Below are 21,354 nucleotides of genomic sequence, written 5' to 3'. Positions count from 1 at the left end.
TCTACATACTGAAATAGAATCATGTTAGATTTCTTGAGGAAGTCCCCAGATGTGGCAAGACAACTTGTTTCTCCATTTGAAAGATTATAGCACGCACCAGCCTATAGAGGTTTTAGTATCACATGTGATAAACAATATAATTGAAGCACAATAAAATTCCAAGTATGCAGTAACATAAACCATGAGGTCAGACACCACAAAGTGTTGTATGAGTTGTTTATTGAACTTCAAATTCCATGGTACATCATAGATTAAATAGTTAAAAACTGTTTATTATGATACAATGTTCAGAGTAGTCTTTCAAAACATCTCTTTGGACAAAACTAAGAGCCAAATTCAAGCACGATTCCCCCCAGGCAGAATGCTAGGGGTGGAAGAAAGCTTCAGAGTACTGACTGTACACAACACTACACAAATCATGATAGCACAGCAAGTCAGTACTCTCTGCTGCAACACATGCTTCAAAGATATTCTGTACACCACTTATTACCATCACAGGCAGGCACCTACTCTCACACCCTGATCCTCTAAGACTTCAATACTCCACAGAGGAGTACAGACTTACAGTTCCGGGTAAGATTTGAGACTATTATCACAAAATATAGTCATAAACAGCAAGAACAAACTGATGAGGTCTTGCGCTTATGCTCTTCAACCCTGACACAAAAGATGCCTACAACTGAATTTTTTTTCTTAAAGACATGATGTCACCTGAGGTCAAACAACTATGAACGTGAACAACAGCGATGTCTTAGATTACTTTGAAGTTTTAGACTGGTTGAGGTGGGAGACTAGTGCTTGAACTGCACTACTCAACACTGCATCCAATTTATGCCATCTTGCCTCAACTGATTATACAATTAAGTAAAACAAAATGCATCAAAAAAGGTAAATCAGTCAACTGTAAACTCTTGGCAAGAATCATTCATTATACATTTGTCCTCTATCTCAGGCATTTATACAAGACACTGGAGCCTAGAAGCGTTAGCTTTAATTTGTGCAACGTAAGAATTTCCTTCAGGGGAAGTTCAGTCATCTGACTGGACGAAGAGATCTCCCAAACTTGCATGGTTGCCATCAGTTGTAGCTCACCTCAGAATAAGGTTACGAGCTAGAACGTCAAAAAAGCACAGCAGTGCTGATTCCAAGCAAAGTCAGGATTTAGAGTTCAAGATTTCCCTGCTGTATTACTGTTTCCATTTGCAACGCTATTTACCGAGGAAGCCCCACAAAGGCACCACTCCCAGCTGCAGTACATACAGTGGTACTGATGCAAGTGTTTATTTTGCTGCAAAGCAGTTGGATGTATTAGGGCTTCCACAGAACCAAGCGTGCACAACATGAAAACATGTAAAACAGCAGGTTTAACCTCAGCAGCCCCTTTGACTGATGTCTTGTCCTGAAGATTTTGTAATATCCATTGTAGTGAACACCTGTAAGACACCAAAAGAAAAGCTCTGTATCATCATCCACATGGCTATTAGTCTCCTCTTGTAAAGTAACAATACTTGATTTCTTTGAACTATTGCAATGGAAAACAAGTTGTAGTGCACAATTAACACATTTCCTATCACATGTCAGTATCTTATGGTTAGAAGTTAAGCAAGTACTAGATCTCGTAAATACAACACAGTATTCTTGCCTTGCATCTAGGTAACCACCTGCAAAAGCAGGTTTTAAATCAAGCTGTGCCCTCCCCTTCCCTTACCTCTCCACAAGTTGGATGGATTCCAATTGTTTCATCAAGTAATTCTTTGGTGAGACCACATTTTATTGCAGCAGCAAAACCTTGGGTAATTTCACCAGCATTAGGCCCAAGAACATGGAATCCTACCACACGATTCTTTAAGACAGGTGAGAACAAAACAGGAGTTAGCACTAGGTAAAGTTCAACAAGAGCTCTAGTATGTAACTCCCACTACAAAATTTATATGTTACACAAGCAGATCAATAGCAGTCTTTAACAAAAAAACTGCCAGCTTCCTAGGAAAAAACCTTCATAGTGAAGTCTAAATAAAACCCCTCCTTCCATTGTGTTCTTTTCACTTAGGTTATTTCCAATGGGACTCCAATAAAAGCAGAACTTTGAGACTTTCTGCAGTCTTTGAGAAAGGGTTAAGTGGGCCAATAAGCAAAAGAGTAAATTTACTTCCTCTTAGCTTAAAAGCCATGCTATTTCATCATATCATTCATTTTAAACACCAAAAATCTTCCTTTGTTTGCCTGTTCTCCCAGACAGAAAAGACTGGACAGCACTGGCACTTATTTTTTGCAACAACAAGAACCTACTGATCACTACAAATTCCCATTTCTCATCATTGAGTTTCCTAGGACCAACCACATGTTTTCCAAGTTTTTACTAAACATACAAAACTGCACTTTGCAAAAGGCAAAAACCACAAGGTCCAGAAACCTAAAGCAAGACACCACATTGTACAGTCAGCTCAAAACCCACTTGGAAGAAAAACCCTGATGAATGTCTTCACAAGTCTGTTCTTGATATAGGAACTCAGGTGAAGTTTCAAGATGTATAAAGCTACAACTTGCTCAAACAGCTGTTACACTAAAAAAAACCCACCCAAACAAAACAATCAGATCTCTCCTCTTAAAACAAATACTTATGTTAACAGAATGGGTAGAGCTGGCCTCAGACAGGCAAAATAAAAGATAATAGTCCTTTGGGTAATCTGAAAAGAAATTTTCAAGAACACACTCAGCAAACCCATTCCAGCTTGCCACTTACATTGTCATGTTTACTGCAGATAATCTTCGCATAACAAGTATTGTTATCTCTGCCTGGTACTGTCCATTCAAGTGGCCAGAACAAACTGTGATAAACCTGGGAGGATGACAAGAAAAAGAGCATTAGAAGTTGATGAATTAATTCAGTCAGACATAATTCTAATTTTTAATGTTTTTACAAATAGGTGGTTTCACATTTAACTCGCTCGATTTTCATAACTTATCCTAGTCAAGACAGTGATTTTTGTTCCCCCTGGCCCAAGCTGTCCATATCCTCCAAAAGCCAGTAGAGGAAGACCTGACTCAAAGCACACGCCCCTGATTTAAATACTTGATTAAAACAGCAACAGCTATAAGACAGCATTTTAAGATTGTACTTTCAGAAAGAGAAGTGCTTTAGTCATACAAAATTAATATCTAGTTACTATAATTTTAAACCTATTCTGCAAAACAGTTAACAGCAGAAACTGAATAATGCCAAGTGTATTTGAAAGACGTAAGGAGTTAAACACAAGGCATGCAAACAGCTTTAATGAAACTCTTCAGAGAAGTGCAGAACCCAGAAATTACCACAGAACAGGGAAGTTATGCCCGATATTCCTACTGCCATAAGAAAAGGTCAGGAAGAAACTAATTCCCAATTCAAGTACAGTGAATAAGCAGAAAATAGACAGTTCTTCCCAAGAGTTTGGTATACTTCAGCAATATGTCTTTAATTCACAATAACAAAAAAAAAAACCCACCACCTACAGTTTTGCAACCTGAGTTCGGCCTGCTGAAGTCAAATACTTCTTGGCAGCATACAAATACCTACACACAATTCTAACATTATCAATCCCAGTCCTGGATTTCTGGGAGTCTAATAGCTTGTTAGTCAGACGACAACACTTCCACGATCAAAGACCTATCTAGCTAACAAGCTAACATTCTAATCCTGTTTTAATACTATGACTCGAGCGTAAAACAGCAAGGCACAAGAAAAAACACTCTCAAGCTACAAGTTAAACAAGTCTTCAGTGCTCTCACCTCCAAGTTTTGCTTTCCATATTCTTCTATGGCTCTTTCTTCAGCTAACCCACAGCTGCCATACTCTAAAGGAGTAAACACTGTTGTCGGTACATTGATATAGTCACACTAAAAATAAAAAACAAAATATATGTTTAGACTATGCAAGTTCCATATAGTATATAACAGGAAAAGTTGTATCAGCACTTTTTTTTAAACACAAAACACTTGCAGTGCCTGCAGTCAAGTGGGCAAATCAACTCATGTTATTGCAATTCTGAGGCAAAAAGCGTAGAAATAAGTTGAAGTTGTATTCTTATAGCTTTACCTTTGTGGTACTACCACCATAAAGCCTGCGGGCTAGCAGTTTCCCTGCTTGAATAGCAACTGGAGTAAGTTCAAGCTTTCCATCCAATATATCTCCAATAGCATAAACATAAGGCACATTGGTTTGTTCTTCATCATTTACAGGTACTTTCCCATTCCTTTAAAACAAACAGAAATGAGAGTAGAGTTCAGTATCATAACCTTCCTGAGAACTCAGCAAAAATCAGGGGAGAGAAGTTCTACTAGAAAGTTGTTATTCTAACTACTGAGCACATTTTATTAGATATACTTATGCCTTTTTCACTTCAACTACAAACTCCTGAGAGCATCAATTACCTCCAACTCTGGCACTCATCTGAAGTCAGTATTCAGTGGGCCAGTTCTGACCTGAGCAACAGTGTGTGTTCAATGACAATGAAGTTATTCAGACATCCTTGGACTCATGATCTTTTACTTGATTATTGTACAGCTTGCAATGTACATTTTCCCCTATGGGGAAAAAGAGCTGCAATATCACTCACGTGTTTAAGTAGGATGGCTTAGTACGCAGTTAGCTGCTGCAACCTGATCTTAATTTTTCTTTCTCCTGAACAACATAATCCTGCCTCCTACTTTGCAAGAGTTTTGCACTGAGACCAGGGAGAAACAAGAAAAAACTTAAATCTGCAGGAAGTGAGTAGTTTGCTGCCTCTTTAAATCCCTAGATTAACTTGCCACATGAGCTAGTTAAAATGTTTAATTTAACAGAATATTAAACTGCAGTTTGTAAGTAAATTAAGCATATATATTAAAACTATTCCTTAAGCACAGTGGCCAACAAGTAGGTATTAACTCATTCAGAATAGTTCTTTTATGAAATACACATTAAAGAAATGAAGTTAATGGACAACTAGAGTCAAGTCCAGGAGAGAAAAGGTTTTAAAGGTTCACATAATTGCCAGGTATAAAAGGATTAAAAAAAAAAAAGCACGAGTATCATTAGGTATTGTTAGAGGTAAAAAAAAAATATTAAATCATTGCATTCAGTGGTTTAAAGAAGTTAAGCAATACTCACTTCTCATTGATTTTGACACCAATTGTCTCTAAACCAATATTTCTGGTACATGCATCACGACCAATGGCTATCAAAACCTGAAAAACCAAAATTAAATATAATAATTTTATGCAAGAGAGGTGTAATCAGCATAAGATTTCCTTTGGTCTTGTTCTGAAAAAAACTGAAGCATACAATTGAAGTGACTTTTCCAGAAGTTCTTTAAAGAGCCACCAACAGTTCAGGCTTGTCCATGTGCAACTTGTTTCAGAGATGCAAACAAGCAGCAAAACATTAATACCAGAACAAAACCAGAAGCAATAATACTGTTCCTATGAACTAAATTCCATGCACGTAAAGTTTCACCCATTCTGAGGCCAGGGCTCAACTGAAGATGAGTATTGAATTTTCATGTATTTTCTTCTACCAGCAATTTAAGTGAACAATTTTTCAAGCAAGATTTCCCTTTACTTTTTTCCTGTGCAACTTTTAAAGTATTTTAATACATTTTCATGTGCTGTTATACGAGGTTATTTCAAATCCAGAAATGCTTACAGTGTTATATTCTTCTTCAAAGATTTCTTCTCCCTCAGTAGACTTTGCTATCACTTTCAGTCTTCCAGGCATGCCTTCTTCCAGCTGTTCAACCTGTATAAATATTTGCAAGCTTAGAATGACCTTAAGCAGCAGAGCTCACTCACATTGTCACTTTAAACCTTGACCTACTAATGTATCATTCAGCAGTAAGAAAAAAGCTTAATCTCATAAAACATTTATTCCTGTGCAGAGTCAAAGCCTTCCCAGACAGACATGCATTCTACATATGCTGTTTAAAGTATCTTCGCATGGAGAGAAGAAACCTAAAGAAAGCACTTGCCTGAACAGGTACAAACTTCCTGATGAACTTTACGCCGTGTGTTTCCATATGTGCACCTACTCTTTCTGCCATTTCTTGGTCAAAGCCCCGAAGAAGTATGGAACGCACCATCACTGTGACATCCAGACCTAGACCAGCAAGAAATCCTGCACATTCTAGAGCCACATAGGAAGCACCCACAACTAGAGTTTTGCCAGGGCAGTAAGGCAGGGAGAAGAGGTCATCACTAAAAAGAAAAGAAGTGTAAGTTACAAAGTACTTTCAACACAAGCTTGTTTGTCTTTGCAAACACTAGAGCAGGCAAAATTCAGTCTATTACACCTTTTCATCTCACCTTGTAATGCAGTATTCTTTATCTCCAGGGATACCCAGATATCTAGGCCTTTCTCCTGTTGCCAGGACAAAAGTCTCTGCCGTGTGATAGGTTACTTGTCCTTTCCTATTAGTTGCCTGTTTATACAGACACAGTTAAGTAAGTCTTTATCATAGGAACGGGTTTTAAGATAAAATAATAAAAAAAGTAATCCTCCCCTTAAATCTTGCGGATATGTTTAAGAATCAAGAACAAGGAGCTTCAAACAAGAACTAATGCATTTAGAGAAGCCACGCAGGTCACTGAAGAATAATAGGTTTAAATCACAAACTATCATGCTTTTCTGACATCTGTTAGAGCACTAAAAATCATTTATTCTTTGAATCCTGCCCATTTCAACTACTCATTCAGATTGAATTGTTCATAAACAACTTTACTTTCAAGCTACAAAATACTACAAATTATTAAACCCCCCGCCTCTCACTTCCAACAGAAGGCTAACACGATGCTAGTGACAGAATAATATCAATTAGTTCTTAGGGTAATGTAGAAATAAAATTTAAAAAAAAGTATCTAGTTATACGATTTCAGAGAGCCTAAGACCCAACTTTAAATGAACTCAAACTAATACGACCTCTAGAGGTTCTTGGTCTTGGGAAATTTCATCTTGCCAATGCATCTCTTGAAATCTGACATTTATTCTTATCTTTTGTTATTTTCCAATACAGATGAAGGGAAACTTCTCTCCATCAAGTCATCAAGTAATTCAGGCTGGAAGGGATCTCAGGAGGTCATCTAGTCCAACCTCCTGCTGACTGTCTGTTCTACTTCATTTATAGACTAAGGACACTTCAGTAGATGACCTGCATACCTGAACACTAGAACAACTGGTAGATGAGGTAAGTTGAGCATATTACTATCTTTTCAGTGCTAATCTCTTGGTTCGAAACACATGTAGCTCAGCCTTCAAACTCATACTGAAAACAGACAATTACACCCACTGAACCAAACAGTTGTCTTCAATATGCACTTCTAAGTTAACCTTGCTACAGTATGATCACTAACAGCAAGATTGCCAGCACACATTTTGTCTTGCCAGACTGACAGTTTAATTCTTATGCTGATAGAGCATAAGGTTTTAGGAGTGCTGTTACGCAAGTTCTTAATCTGAATTTAATTTCAATAGTTTTTATGCTTTAGTATGAAGATTTTCTAAGTGGCAAAATTGTACAGATAAAGCTTTTCCTCCCCCCCTTCCCCTCAGGCTGCTGACCCTAGTCATGAAGTTAGCAACTGAGGCATAAGTTTACAGATATCCACGTTACTCTTACGTAACACTTACTAGGTTTTCAAACACTGTGGCATGTACTAAAGTACAATAATTTGAATCAATAACTTATTTCACAAATGCGGTTTTAACTTCAGTTAACTTAAGTTGGCAACGTCAAGATGAAGTCTTTTCCTTGTTGGATTTTAAAACGCAGTTTTAGAACACGAGTTTTCTCTCCCAACTAAACGTTTTAAACACAGTACATACCTTAATTTTGTGTGGTTCAATGAATTCTCCGTAAGAATTGAGGTATGTCACAGACTTCTCTCTTAAGGACACTCGATAGCCCCAATTTAAAGAACCAATGTAGTTTTGAATTGCTTCTACCATGACCCCCCAGTTGTGTTTAACTGAAACAAGACATTAATTTCATATTTAAAGAAATCAAAGTGCAATGAACCCTTAAAGAAAAACTTAAATCTTATTCATTGTACATCACGCTAAGGAAACAATTATCATCAGTAATGAGGATACATATTGAAGTCTTGTTCTACTATGCTAATATTTACCTGACTTGTTACTATCTGAAATAAGCCCATTCTAGAAGTTCTTTCATTTAATTTAGATAATATAGAGAACAAAATGTAATTAGCTTTCAATCCTAAAGGTTTCTATGACTCAAGGAGGAGGATGCCTTCTGATTCACCTAAGAAAACTAGTGAACTCTGCCTTTAGTTTACTAAGTCCAAAGTACCAGAACGCACTTAAGCTCAGAGACTCATCTGCACACTGCCTTGGTCTGTCCTCTGTGTTCTTACTAACCTTGTTCTTCATACTGCCACCCATATTTCCTTGAGTCTTGGAGTGCCTGACCCAGAAGTGCTGCTTGATGCATTAGCTTCTTAGGAATGCAACCTACATTTACACACGTGCCACCAAGTCCTAAGACAGAAAGAACCATGTTATTACCCTTGTGAACGGGATATTTATGCTTTTCCTATAATATGCTTTGTATAATCACCCATATATCTGTTGGTGATGTTTGCTATAGCCACATAAGTAACATGAAATTTCTGTTGTAAGAGACATTTTAAAATACAATGAACACACTAAACGTACAAGTTTGTATTCAGTTTAAGAGGTTACTTCACTCATTGAACAAAGAAAGGTACATTGTGCTGTCTTAAACATAGACCCAGGATACCTACCCCAGAGGGATTCAGATTTTAGTCAGACTGGCAAGTAAGCAAGGCAAAAAGCCCAGAGTTCCCAGAGTTTAGTATCGCCTATTATGTGCAATTTGAAATATGTATTTGTTTGAGATCTTAGCTATGAAAACATATTCATACCTCAACTCAATAAAGTTTGACCAATGAAGTTCCTTACTCATTCTCAACTGCCAATTGCATTAATAAGGTCAGACAGCAGCTGTCTTTAATTATGGAAAGATGAGGCACGCATGGGCATATAGTCACACTGTTCTAGAGGCAGCCTAGATCAGTTGCCCACAAAATAGAACTAGATGAACTAAAAGGCAAAAAAAAAAAACCCCACAAGCATGAGAATGTGAAAATGCACAGACACAATTTGAAAGCGAACAGAACTAGAACAACATTTGACAAAGAACGGAGAGTTAGCAATGCACAAAACAAAAAACTGTCCAGAAAAGCAGGCATGCCAGGAAAACAACTCCTTTGATATTTGTGTTACAGAACCACAGGAATTCAGCCACCACTTCTAAGAATACAAATCCATAATATCTGACAACTCAGTATGTATCACTGGCACTCAAACATCATAAAATACAAGTTAACAGAAGCTTACCCCATGAGGTTCCAAGAGGTGTTGGAACAACATAATCTAATACCATTACTTTCTTTCCCAAGGCAGCAGCTTCCTATAAAAGATGGAGAGACGAGTCAGCATTACTAAACTTTCGCCTGACCAAGAAAGCCTGTCCGCTCATTTATGGTCACGATATACTTCACACTAATAGAAGGCTATGGCTCTTCTACCTCCTTCACTAGACAAAAATTGAAATCCCTCAAAAACTATTACTTTCTTCTAAACTTTGAATGGATGCTTATGTTAAATGCTGCACCCATATCACCCTACACTGTCACAAACCATGATCTGAAGAAGGTATGAGATGGGCCTATCAGTTGATGATCCTCTTCTACCTCATCCAAGGAAATATTTACACTGTTAGCTCTCCTTTTGTCTCACAAGGGCAGGACTGACTCGGCCCAAACGAAAAAACCCCAACATGTGACGTTAATAAACTAGAGACAGTTCAATGGAGGACCATCAAGATGCTCAGGGGGCTGGAGCACACGCCCTATGAGAAGGGTGAGGGAACTTGACACATTCAGCCTGGAGAAAAGGTAGATTTGGAGGGAAGGCAACAGCAACTTCCCAATACCTATGAGGAGGTCATTAAAATGATTGTGCCAGGTTTTTCACACTGTCAAGTAGTGGAGGGACAAAAGAAAACAGCCGTAAGTTGAAACAAGAGAATTTCAGACTGGATACAAGGAACTTTCACACCACGAGGACACTCAAGCAGTGAAACAGGTTTCCCAGAAACACTGTGCCATCTTCACCCCTGGCTATTTTCAAGACCTAAACGGATACAGTCCTACATAATCTTGTTTGATCTCACAGTTCACCCTGCTTGGAGCAGGAGCCTAGACTAGACATCATCTTAATGTCCATTCCAACCTGAATAATCTTAGTATACTCTATCCAAGAAATTACCAGACACTTGATTGAATCTACCCATTGTTTGATCTTTGGAGGGCTTGGATCAAATCTTTAGGTGCCTCAAATCTGTTTAAGAACTCCTGTACAGTTACTGCAATCCTGGCTCAAACAAGGTTTAGACAGCTATCTTTTATCTGTGAATACCTGACCTCTCCCACTCTGAACAGCTCAGTAACTATCACCAAGTTCATAACTGATGGCACTTTGCCAGAAGGCACTGTGAGGAAAGATCTGGAGCATTCTAAAAGTGCACAATTGGCCACCTGAAGAATTCAATTGTCACCTTCTCCTGCCTGCCTTATGTTTATCAAGTGAAAGTTGCACCCTTAACTGTATTGTTGTACAACAATCATTGAGGCTGTCGAGCATAACATCACTATGCCCAAACTATAAACTGATGGTTAGGATACCTGGCCAAGAGGTGGGAAGTCTGCGTTCAAATCCCTCAAGTAGAAGAGAAAACTGAATCCACACCTTAGGCACTCTGAACAAGAGCTAACTGTGTAAGAGGTACACAATCTCTATTACCATTTCTGAAAAAGCAGCTAGAAAGAGAATTAAAGTGTGAACCTATCCCTTGAGAGAACAGCTAAAAGCACTTTATTTTAGATGACTGGCAATCCTAAATCCTACACAGCCAAAAGTACTTCAAGAGTAGCCTTTAAGTTTTCCAGATTACTATTTGGAAGCATTAAAGTGCCTGCGTACTACACATGAAGAGGAGACACTTGAAAAAATTTTGGTTCCACCCTCAGACAGGAACCTAAAACCTATTATTAGGATACAGACTTGAATAGGCATGGGCTAGAAACTGGTCCACACAGACCATGATTTCCTGAGTGAGCACATTACTAGGCCACTACTGATTCATTAATTAACAAGTTGAACAGTAATAATCATCAAAATATAGACTGTTTTATATTATTGTGATTAATACAGAAACCAACTTTTGAGTAAGTTTCATATACAACCTGCTCTTTAATGCAATTTTCACGTCATACCTTGGAACATGCAAGTCCACCTGAGCCACCACCAATAATAATGAGGTCATAATCATAGGGTTCTGCATCTTTGTTATCCCCAAGAAGTTTCTGTAGTGATCCATCTTGATAAGCCTGAGAAGGGAAAAAAAAAAAAAGTCAACCACACATATTTCTGAGCAACCAAAAATTGAATGACATTGCCTTCTCTGACCCAGATAACCCAGTGTAATGTGTCACACAAAATTTAATTACTATCACACAGCAAATTCACTCAGTCCTGTCTACTTCCAGCAGATTTTTAAAGAAAAGTTACCTGGTAAGTTGAATCACAGCCGCCTATGTGAGTTCCGTTCACAAATACATTAGGCACTGTCCTCTGATTAGTTAGCTCTGCTAACACTTGCTGAATACTGGGGCCATCAGCTAAGAATAAAAGAAACAGGTACACTATAGAAAACATTTCAAGAAGGGAGCTTTTAAAACAACCTGCAATATACTGTAGGCCTGCCAAGAAAACAATTCTATTATAAGCATCACATTTGTAGACTTCCTGAACATAAGCAAGTCTTCAGAAACTACTTCTCAAAAGAGCACGGTTAAATACCAAGGATAAATCAGTGCTTCAAGCCATAATTCTACAGAACAGAGTAAAGATGAAGTATAGTTTAGTGCTTGTATTTCATGGATTCTTAACAGTCTCTTCCTGACAGTGTCACACTTGGTACTACACAGATATCACAGGAGATCATACAGACAGTGTTTCTTTCATAAGAATTGTTTGGTTTTGGAGTATGTTCTGTGTTAGTACACAGAGTTTTACCCAGCAGCTTTGTATTATGAGAATATGGGGATGGGAAAAATGAATATCCTCTTCTACTTACCCTAAAGCTACCTTCATACTTTTTCTACCCACCACACTGTCTTAAACCTTCCAGTTTTAAGATTATCATTGCCTGACCTGACCTATCATCTGAATCATCAGCACCTATGCACAGGCTCCATTTGGATCGCTCAGCAGTTGTCCAGCAGTAAGTGTGGGAATGAGAATTTCCAGTAATCACTTTGACTAAAATCTTTCTACTCTAACACCATATTTATTTAGTATCAGTAATCAGAGCAATTGCAAGGGAAATACATTATTAATTAGGAGTAATTCCAGAAAAAAAAACCCACTGTGCATTGTACTTTGCATATCTTGGGCTATAATTAGTTCACAGTATCACAACTTTAATAAGAAGTAAAAATAAGTAAGAGATGCTCTGGAACAATAAATCAGTACATTTTTCCCCAAACACTGCTTAGGCACAAACACTTCAAAAAAAAGCATTAGCACTTTAAAAATGCATTGGAAACTAAGTTTTCTACAGGAAAAAAAGTGATAATACACATTCAACAGCTTACCGACAATGCAACTAAGAGTCTACTGTTAGATACTACTTGTTCTCAAAACTACATCAAAAACTACATGCATCACAGTCATATACACATAATGCACTACAGACGTATTAAAACTAAAGCAGCTTGGGCTTTAAAGAAAAAAAAAAAAAAAACAAACTCAAACTAGCAACAGCCAAGGTACTGGCATTTACCCTTCCCTCCAATGACTCAGCAAATTTCCCTATGAAGGTCAGCCGTATACCAAGTCAAACATTAACAATGCATCTGAAGCCACAAAAGAACCTAAGGTAGGAGAAAAATACCACAGGCTTTTTCCCAAAAGACAGAGCTCCTCAGAGAGAAATCAGATCTTACATCCTCTATCAGCTGATGATTTATAAACAAAGAGTCAAAGCTTCCAGTTACATTAAAAACATATCCTGTATTAAAATCTACACTGAAGCCTACTTGACTTTATCTCTGAATATATTAAGATTTATTTTAATCGTTTTGTATATCCTCCAATTAGTTCAAGACAGCTTAGAGTGTTATGCACAGTCACCCATTTTTAGTTACAATAAGCAGCATGTCACAGATTTTCTTTCTTATACTTACGAGTTACATCAAGTTCCAAAGCATAGTACTCCACATGCATAGAGCGGAAGAGTTCTTTCACCTGCAACAGAAACAGACACAATGCAGTGCAAAGCTTTCACAAGATCTGATACACAGCTTGGGGTAAAACTCAGTTGTTGGACATACACAGGTAACTTTTAAGCCTCAGTTATTATGCTTTGAGGCTCTAGCTCTACATGCCTTTGGTAAAGTTTGGCACTACTTCCATGTCTTGCATGTTCCCCACTTAAAGCCAGGCTATTTCACAGCATTCAGATTAAGCATCCCACATCACAGCAATCTTCCAATACTGGTTTCATTACCTTAAGAAAACATTTCTACATACAATTTGCTTAGCTGCAGACTTCTCCGTCCCTGGCAGATGCCAAAAGCCATGAGAATAACTGACATATGGAAAAACATCAAGAAGAAAGAAAAAGTAGCAGACAGATTCCTTCATAGAACTAAGGAAAAAAAGAAAAAAAGGGAGTAGAGGATAATATGCAAAACAAAACACTGCCAAGTAAATGCAAAAATAAAAAAGTGCATTATAAAAAGCTGCAGAAAGAGTAACACTCTCCAAGTGTACTCAGCAGTAGGACAGCTCGTGCCTACCAGCACTGCCTTCACTTTTGGTTGCTGTACTTCAGAAGTTTTTTTATAACAAGCAGAGCACAATTAGTGTAAGGAGTCAATGTACTGGGTTTAACATAAAGAAAACAAGGTGGGGGGAGCAGAACTGTATTCAAATAAATAATTTACTGCCTCAAGGAAGAAGAGAAGTGGTGGCAGATGGAATAAGAAGCAATGGTCTTGAACCTCATCAAGAGATTGAGATTAGACTTTAGGAAAAGCTTTTCCTAATGACAAGACACTGGAACACATTGCCTGAGTAGATGACAGTCTTCATCAGTGAGTGGCTTCAAAGTACACTTCAAAAGTGTTTGAACTACCGCTTCTCCTACCATGAGACAGGGGACAAGACTAGATGATCTCTTGAATTTTTTTTCCAGCTCTCATTTTTGGTTTGCTCTTCAACAACATCTGCCTCAGCCTCCAGGATCAGGCAGGAGCGGTTCCAACTTGTTTGCCATTGTTGTACTAAATCAGTCTTATCTTGCTTGTGAAATATTAAGCGAGTTAATAACAGAATGTAACAGTTACATTTTTTATCCTTTTAAATGGCCATTCTTCCTCCATTATGCAGGAGAAGCATTCTAAAGATGCTTGGTCATTAAAAGTCTGCTTTTCGCCTGTATTGCCATGAATAAACTCAGATACAGTATCACTGGAACATGTCCTAGAAACACTGTTCATGCATCCAGAGGTCTGCAATAAATTAAAAGGGAAGGTGTGGTAGGGAGTGAAAAGAAACAAAAAGAAGGAGAACCTATATATGAGCCTAGGCTTAAAAAGAAAAACCCCACATCTTACACGACAACTTAGTGGAGATTCTCCCCAGCCTGGACAGAGTTCTGGGTTGTTTTCTAACTTCAGTTCTGGTTGGACAAAGCGCATCATTACCAGATTCAAATCAGGTAGCACTTTAAAACTGGGAATTTTTTTTTTTTTTTTACAGTTAACACCTATTTGTAAAACTGGCAGCACTGAAACTGTGAACTATCCTTCCAGTTGGATGACGACATACCTCAAGGCACAAGAGGTAGTATTACATCTCTCAGTATTTACTCCTTTGAAATACAATTTGCACACTTACTCATGCAAATAGATATGGTAAGGCAATGGGTAAAATATCTGCTTTTAATCATAACTGTCTTGATGTGAAAACAGCTCTCGCAAGAAGCACTAAATGTCTGTGTGATGGATCCCCTTGCCAGTGTGGAGTCTGAACAATGAAGCATACAAAGTTGCTGCCAATTCAGAAGAAATCTTTTACAACTAGCTTTCTGATGAACCTCAAATTTATTGACAGCGCTTCACTAAGAGTAAGTTGAGTCACATCTAATAAGCTTACAGATGTCAAACACATGATGAATAAAATGTTTTTATTGTCGCTGTGATCCATGCTGTTACTGTGCTGATCCATGGTGTTACAGTGCCAAAGGCCGAGTATTCCAGGGCTTTCTACTGGAGTTTCAGCTTTATGCAGACAAACATAAAGCTTTTGTGATCTCTACCAACTACATGGTCTGTTTCTTATCACATCACAGAATGACAGGTTGGAAGGGACTGCAAGGATCATCTGGTCCAACCTTTCTTGGCAAAAGCACGGTCTAGACAAGACGGCCCAGCACCCTGTCCAGGTCAATCTTAAAAGTGTCCAACGACAGGGAATCCACCACTTTCCTGGAGAAATTATTCCAATAATTCCAATAAAGAGAGTGTTCTCTTTATGAAAAAACTTCCTCGCGTCCAATCACAATCTCCCCAGACAAAACTTGTACACATCATCCCTTGTCTTTTCCACGTGACTCCTTGTCAAAAGGGAGTCTCCATCTTCTTTGGAGCCACCCTTTAAATACCAGACCATGGTAACAAGGTCTCCCCTAAGCCTTCTTTTGTCAAGGCTGAACAAACCCAATTCTCCCAACCTTTTTTCTCAGTCGTTCCTCCAACTATGTATCCACAGTAATATACAAATATAAGCTCTGCTTATATAATTGATTACATTAGTTCTACCACTATAGAATTATTTAAGTTGTAAGGGACCTTTGGAGGTCATCTGATCCACCCCCTGCTCAATGCAGGGCCAAATGTGACGTCTGATGAAGTTGCTCAAGCACTGTCCACTCCAGTTCTGAATTTCTATAAGGACAGAGATACCATAACCTTTCTGGGCTGTTCCAAGGTTTGACCATCCTCACAGTAAAGAATGTCCATTTTACCTCACTGGAGTATCTCTTGTTGCAACTTGTATTTATTGGCCCTTGTCCTTTCACTCTGCAACACCGAGAAGAGTCTGGTTGTCTTCCCACTCAGTAGCTGAAGACAGCAACTAAAGTCCCCCCTTAGCCTTTGCAAGGTTGAACAAACTGAGCTCATTCTTCACCCATCCTGTGTTCCAGTCCTCTGCCCATCTAGGTGGCCCTAAAAACTTTTGCCCTAAACTCACCATTCTTTCAGGCTTGCTTACTGGAATGACTATGGCTACGGACTGAACGAAAAGGAAATGACAGTGGCACTGTTCCGGACCTCCAGCTCTGCAACTGCTGTTACAAAGCCCAAACTGAATGCCATGAAAGATCTAAAAAACAAAGCTTAAAGGGTTTGCTACTATGAAGTGATAAGCTAAGAATCTGGGGGGAAGTCACAAAATTAGCTATTTGGTTGCTGTTTTAGTTTGCAGCAAAGCAGCAGAGTAACAGGCAAGTTTTCATTAGTGGGTTTTTTAAATTAAAAAAAACCCACCTGCTAAAGCATTGCAACAGCAGCTGGCGGGGGGGGACAGGACAGAAAACATCAGTAGGACAAGAAATCATTACACTCAGGAAAGGACAGATTTAAGACAATACATTTAGGCAACATTTATTCTCTATGGAAGATACGAGTAGAGAAAATCAGACAAATGTCAGCATCCTAATTAGAAGTAGCTATTGCGCTTTATGCTTATGAACAGATCATGCTTGCATTGTGCTAATGAAACAGAAAAGTAACAAGTACATGATCAGAGTTACGAAATCCTCAATACAGGCAAGAGATAATAGATTATTTCAGTTTGGAAAAGAAAATGATTTAGGAGGAGTAGAAAGATAACACACACTAATTATAAGTAATATCTAGATAAGGTGAACAGGAAACGATTTCTCAGAAATACTCACTGGATCAAACAGCAACAACTGCATTTACCAGAAAACAATTTTGAAATGAAAAAGAAGTAAACCTCCATACAATACATAAACCAGAGAACTTACTGCAACCTGACATTGTAAAAGCCAAAGTTAAAATGAGATCAAAAGATCTATTAGACCAACTAATTAAAGAAAGATCCACTGAAAACTTTTAACTCAATAGAACTAATACAAAGTCTGGTCAAGAAATTTCTAAGTCAAACAGTACTGGAAACTTCAATGGCATACTGGGAAATTTCCCAGTCCTAAAAATGTAATTGCTCCAACAGTGTCTGGGATGGGATACGAGGTTGCACGGTCACCGATACACCCATTTACTGCCCTTCCGACCAATGCAATGGCCTCATTTATTGAGTAAACCTTTCGCATTTTCACAAAGAGAGACTAGACAAATTTCCAGATATTACTGAACAGTAGGTAAGCTCTCTGAAACTGAGAATTTGGTCTAACACTTTAAAAACTCTTCCTGGAGATGCTTTCTGTCACTAGAGTAGCTAAGCAGGTTTGAAATAAGCTTCGTACAGTAAATTTAAGTATGGTATGTCCGATGTCTGCTGTTTCCCATATCAGCTAACATTCTGTAATAGCTACAGCTGAATTGACCAGAAACACCTGCAAATACAGAATGTAACTGGTAATAGCATAACCAGCAACTTCTATGCAACCACATTTGTTGCTCTTAAAATAGTTTCAACATATAACAGCGTTCAGACTTGGCGATTTTTCATGTTAAAAAAATATGTTTTCTTTATGCAGGTCTATCTTTCTTAATCTTTTCAGGGTGGTAAGAACAATCAAGTAAGTTATGACAAGGAAGTCATTCTAACACCACCCCCTCTCCAATGCTGCCTTGCTAAAGCAATTGAACAATAAATTGCATTTGCAGAAAGAGAACTGCACAACTGCCTACTCTTGCTACCAGCTAAACTGAACAGAATCAACTACTTAATTCATTTAGAGAATTTATTTGCAGTGCTTTTCTAAAGGAAAGCACAATCTTAATTTTCTTCCAGCATGGCTACATCCATTTGAAATAAAGAATTCTTCCCACCCCCCAAATTAGGTCCTTTTAGAGCATGAGTGCTCTCTGCAGTAGTGCTTAACATCATCAGTTTTTCAATTAATCCCACCAAAACCACATTGCTAACAACCATCCACAGCAAAAGACAGACACAGTGCACACTATTCATATCCGTCTATCTTTAAGAACTCAAAACTATGTGATTACAGGCTAAGTACCCAAGCTGTAACCACACTTTCAAATTATATCCACTTCATTAATTCTACAGACTTGATTAGCTAACAAGAATGCTGCATTACCTATTGTTCTCCCATTCCTTTCACCATTTTTTAAGTCTTCAGTGGGAGAGGTTGTTAATACTCATACTGTTGCAGATATTTCTGTTTTAGTACTTGATGTCTTATGTGTGGCTTCCTTCTCTCATAAGTTGTCTTTCTCTAATTGTCTCTCTGTAATATATACCTCTTCTACATGTTTACTTCATCATATTACCTTTCTGTCCTGTTCCAAACAGGAAAGTAAACTAAGTAAATCTGCCTGCTAGAGCAATTGGCTTTTCCTTGCAAACCCCCGAGTTTATCATCTGTTCCTTCACGAAGATCCATATAAGGTCTTTCAACTATCCTTCCTAGGAAGGGCCATGAGAGAGGATCCCCTACTCGTGATATTCATTCTTTCCTTTCCAAGACAACAAAGAGAACGTTCCTCATATCTGAGTGTTTCCTTGAAGCAAGTAATCCTGCCTAATAGAGAAGCTCTGAATGAATGCAGGACAGAACATTAATCTGGACTTATCACTGGACTCCATTAAACTGGACTACAATCGAATCTCTGTTTCTCTTAAACTCCTTGTGTTAGTCTAGCCCACTGCAACGCCAGCAACAGATGAAGGAAAAGCTTGCAAGTCTTAAAAAGTTACTATGCCTTTATATGATCTCAAAACCACCACACTGAGTGCCATGAATATCAACACTTGAGCAATCATGATCACTAAAAGCACACAGAGCAACAGGGGCAGGCACGACTAAGTATTTCTCAGTGGACGGTCCTCAAAAAAAGGACTTCTCAACAGAAGATACCATTTTTGTCAACTGGACTAGAGTTGAGCAAGACTCCTACCCGATCATTAATTCATTTGCTAAAACTTCAGTTGAATAAGTTGATAAGTAAGCAAATTTTAGAAGGATTTGGGCTGCCTACTATGCTATACTATCTTTCTGTCAATACATTCTTGGAGAGAAGGTGTTGGTTTTGCTTACCCTGCCACACACAAAAGCTTCCTTTCACAAAAACTCAATTAAGTTGCAAGTGAAACAGGATACATTTGTTAAAGTTTTCTACAACAAACAGGGTCACAATATCTCCTCCCTCACTAGAGCTACGGGAACTAAACCTAACCTACACGTGGGAGTGCAGCTTCTGAGTGTTTTCCTGATTGTCAATTTAATTGAGGAACACCAGGACTCAATCCCACAGTTCCAAATACATTTTTCCACCACAGCCACATGAAATACAATATTATGAGGTTTAACTGACACTTCATAACATGCTCTTTGTAAACATCCAAGAATCACAATACCTACAAACGCCCAGATTCTGTACCGGCTATGACTACAGTGTCTTGGTATCGTAAAATTCTAATGAAGATCCTGTTTTTCTTTAATGACTCTGGATCACTAGTTACAGCTACCCTATGATATTGACGCATAATGAGCACTAGAAAAATATTTTTTCACTGAACATTACAATTAATCAATAGTGCCTGTATTTTTTAAACACACATTAAGGCCAGCATTTAAAACTTACACTCTTGCTTCTACCTCAAATTTCAAAAAAAGCAGAAAACTTAATGTAGCTTTCTCTCTGGGGATGTAACTTTGTCCAACTTGAACACCAATGTGGCGCTCAAACTTTCAATAAGAAAGAAGCACTCTGACCTTCAAGTAACAGATAAAAAAGCTGTTTGGCTGAGGAACAACCACGCCGTGCGGAACTTCCCACACCTTCATCTACCCCTTCACACTCACGTGGCAAAGGGAAAAAACTGCTGAGGACGCCCGTTTGGACCTTTGCCTTGCTTCAAGCCTGACAAGGGGGTTTTTAAGGGGTGGCACCCGGTGCTTAAGTGAAGCGGATCGGGCGGCGCGGTACTCCTGTACCGTCCAAACCCCGAGGGCGCCGTCACAAGGAGCACATCCCCACAGCATTTGCTTTTCAACCCTCCTCCCCCAGCGCGCTTCCCCCGCCCGAGGCGGGCCGTCAGCCTCGCGAGCCGGCGCCCTCAGGGGAGATGCCTCTGGCCTCGCACGGGGGCCGCGCCAGGCCTGCCTCCTCCCCGCCGGCGTGGAGCGGGAAGCGGCTCCGTGAGGCCCCGTTCCAGCGGCTGCCGGGGCCGCGGAGAGGGCGAGCGAGGGGAGGGAGGGCGGCGAGGTGACTCCAGCCGCCGCCTCACCTTATTGCAGTAAGGGCAGTAGCTCTTGCTGAAGATCATGACGCGGTGGGAGGCGATGAGGGTCCGGACGCGGAGCTTGAGGCCGTCCCAGTCCGGGAGCTGAGTCTGGCCCGGCGGCGGCATGGCGGGGCTGAGGCGGGATGCGACCGCCCGGCGCGCGCCCGACTCACGCTACGGCACCGGCGCGCACCCGACGCCCGCACTGAGCCTCTGCCTTCAGCCCGCCCCTTCCGGAGCGGGGAGCCGGACCGACCTACCCGCAGAGACGGAGGGGGGGTGTGTGTGGGAAATGCCAAAGAGTGCTTCCCGCCCTTTCTTTCAGCCACACGCACTATGACTCATTGTAAAGCAATAAAAAGCCCTTTTAATCACGGGTAGAAGTTATGCCGTTTACTTACAGGCGATTTATACAGGGCTACATTTGCTGGTTCTTGAGGCACCCCTCGCCTCTGAGAGGAGGCGTGGAACAACCCAAGAGGCGGGAGAGGAGAGGGCGCATGCGTAGTGCGCGTCGCGCTGCCCAGGCAGCGGCGGGGTATCTAGGCCTCGGCGGGTGCTGGGGCGGTGCCTCCTGTGGCCTCCCTGTCGCCCCGCGGCGCCTCCAGAGGCTGGGGAGGGCAAATTGTTGCGAGGGGAAGCGACTGGAAGGGACAGACAGGAGCTGGGCCTGGCTCAGGTGTCGTTGGCCTTCCTCCCTTCTTCCCGTCATCGGCCGTCCGGCCTTGAGGTGGCGGCCATCGCCGCGTTTCCCGGTGCGGAGCAAATAC

The 21,354-nt window shown here is 39.8% G+C and overlaps 1 protein-coding gene across 1 annotated transcript; it reads right to left on the bottom strand.

Moving 5' to 3' along the window:
* Nucleotides 1–202: 202 nt before the first annotated feature.
* Nucleotides 203–21,037, bottom strand: TXNRD3 (thioredoxin reductase 3). The gene is made up of 16 exons (XM_074602734.1): nucleotides 20,588–21,037; nucleotides 13,306–13,366; nucleotides 11,627–11,736; nucleotides 11,332–11,445; nucleotides 9,392–9,464; nucleotides 8,390–8,509; nucleotides 7,835–7,977; nucleotides 6,319–6,434; nucleotides 5,985–6,210; nucleotides 5,663–5,755; nucleotides 5,129–5,205; nucleotides 4,076–4,232; nucleotides 3,769–3,876; nucleotides 2,744–2,839; nucleotides 1,709–1,843; nucleotides 203–1,433 (listed from the first exon to the last, which is right to left on the bottom strand). Exons 1-16 carry the CDS (start codon nucleotides 20,708–20,710, stop codon nucleotides 1,371–1,373), a joined length of 1,815 nt encoding a protein of 604 aa, XP_074458835.1. The 5' UTR covers nucleotides 20,711–21,037; the 3' UTR covers nucleotides 203–1,370.
* Between the last annotated feature and the right edge of the window lie 317 nt (nucleotides 21,038–21,354).

The sequence above is a fragment of the Larus michahellis genome, chromosome 10 (genome assembly GCF_964199755.1).
Source record: "Larus michahellis chromosome 10, bLarMic1.1, whole genome shotgun sequence".
NCBI classification, from domain to species: Eukaryota; Metazoa; Chordata; class Aves; order Charadriiformes; family Laridae; genus Larus; species Larus michahellis.
Note: the sequence above shows the minus strand (reverse complement) of the source record. Positions and strands in the feature narration are given on the sequence as shown.

Coding starts and splice junctions, on each gene's coding strand:
- TXNRD3 (XM_074602734.1), bottom strand. CDS start 20,710: ATGCCGCCGCCGGGCCAGACTCAGCTCCCGGACTGGGACGGCCTCAAG. Junction 8,510..9,391: donor ACCTCTTGGAACCTCATGGG/GTAAGCTTCTGT, acceptor TTTCTGTCTTAG/GACTTGGTGGCACGTGTGTA. Junction 4,233..5,128: donor GGTGTCAAAATCAATGAGAA/GTGAGTATTGCT, acceptor TTTGTTTTAAAG/GAATGGGAAAGTACCTGTAA.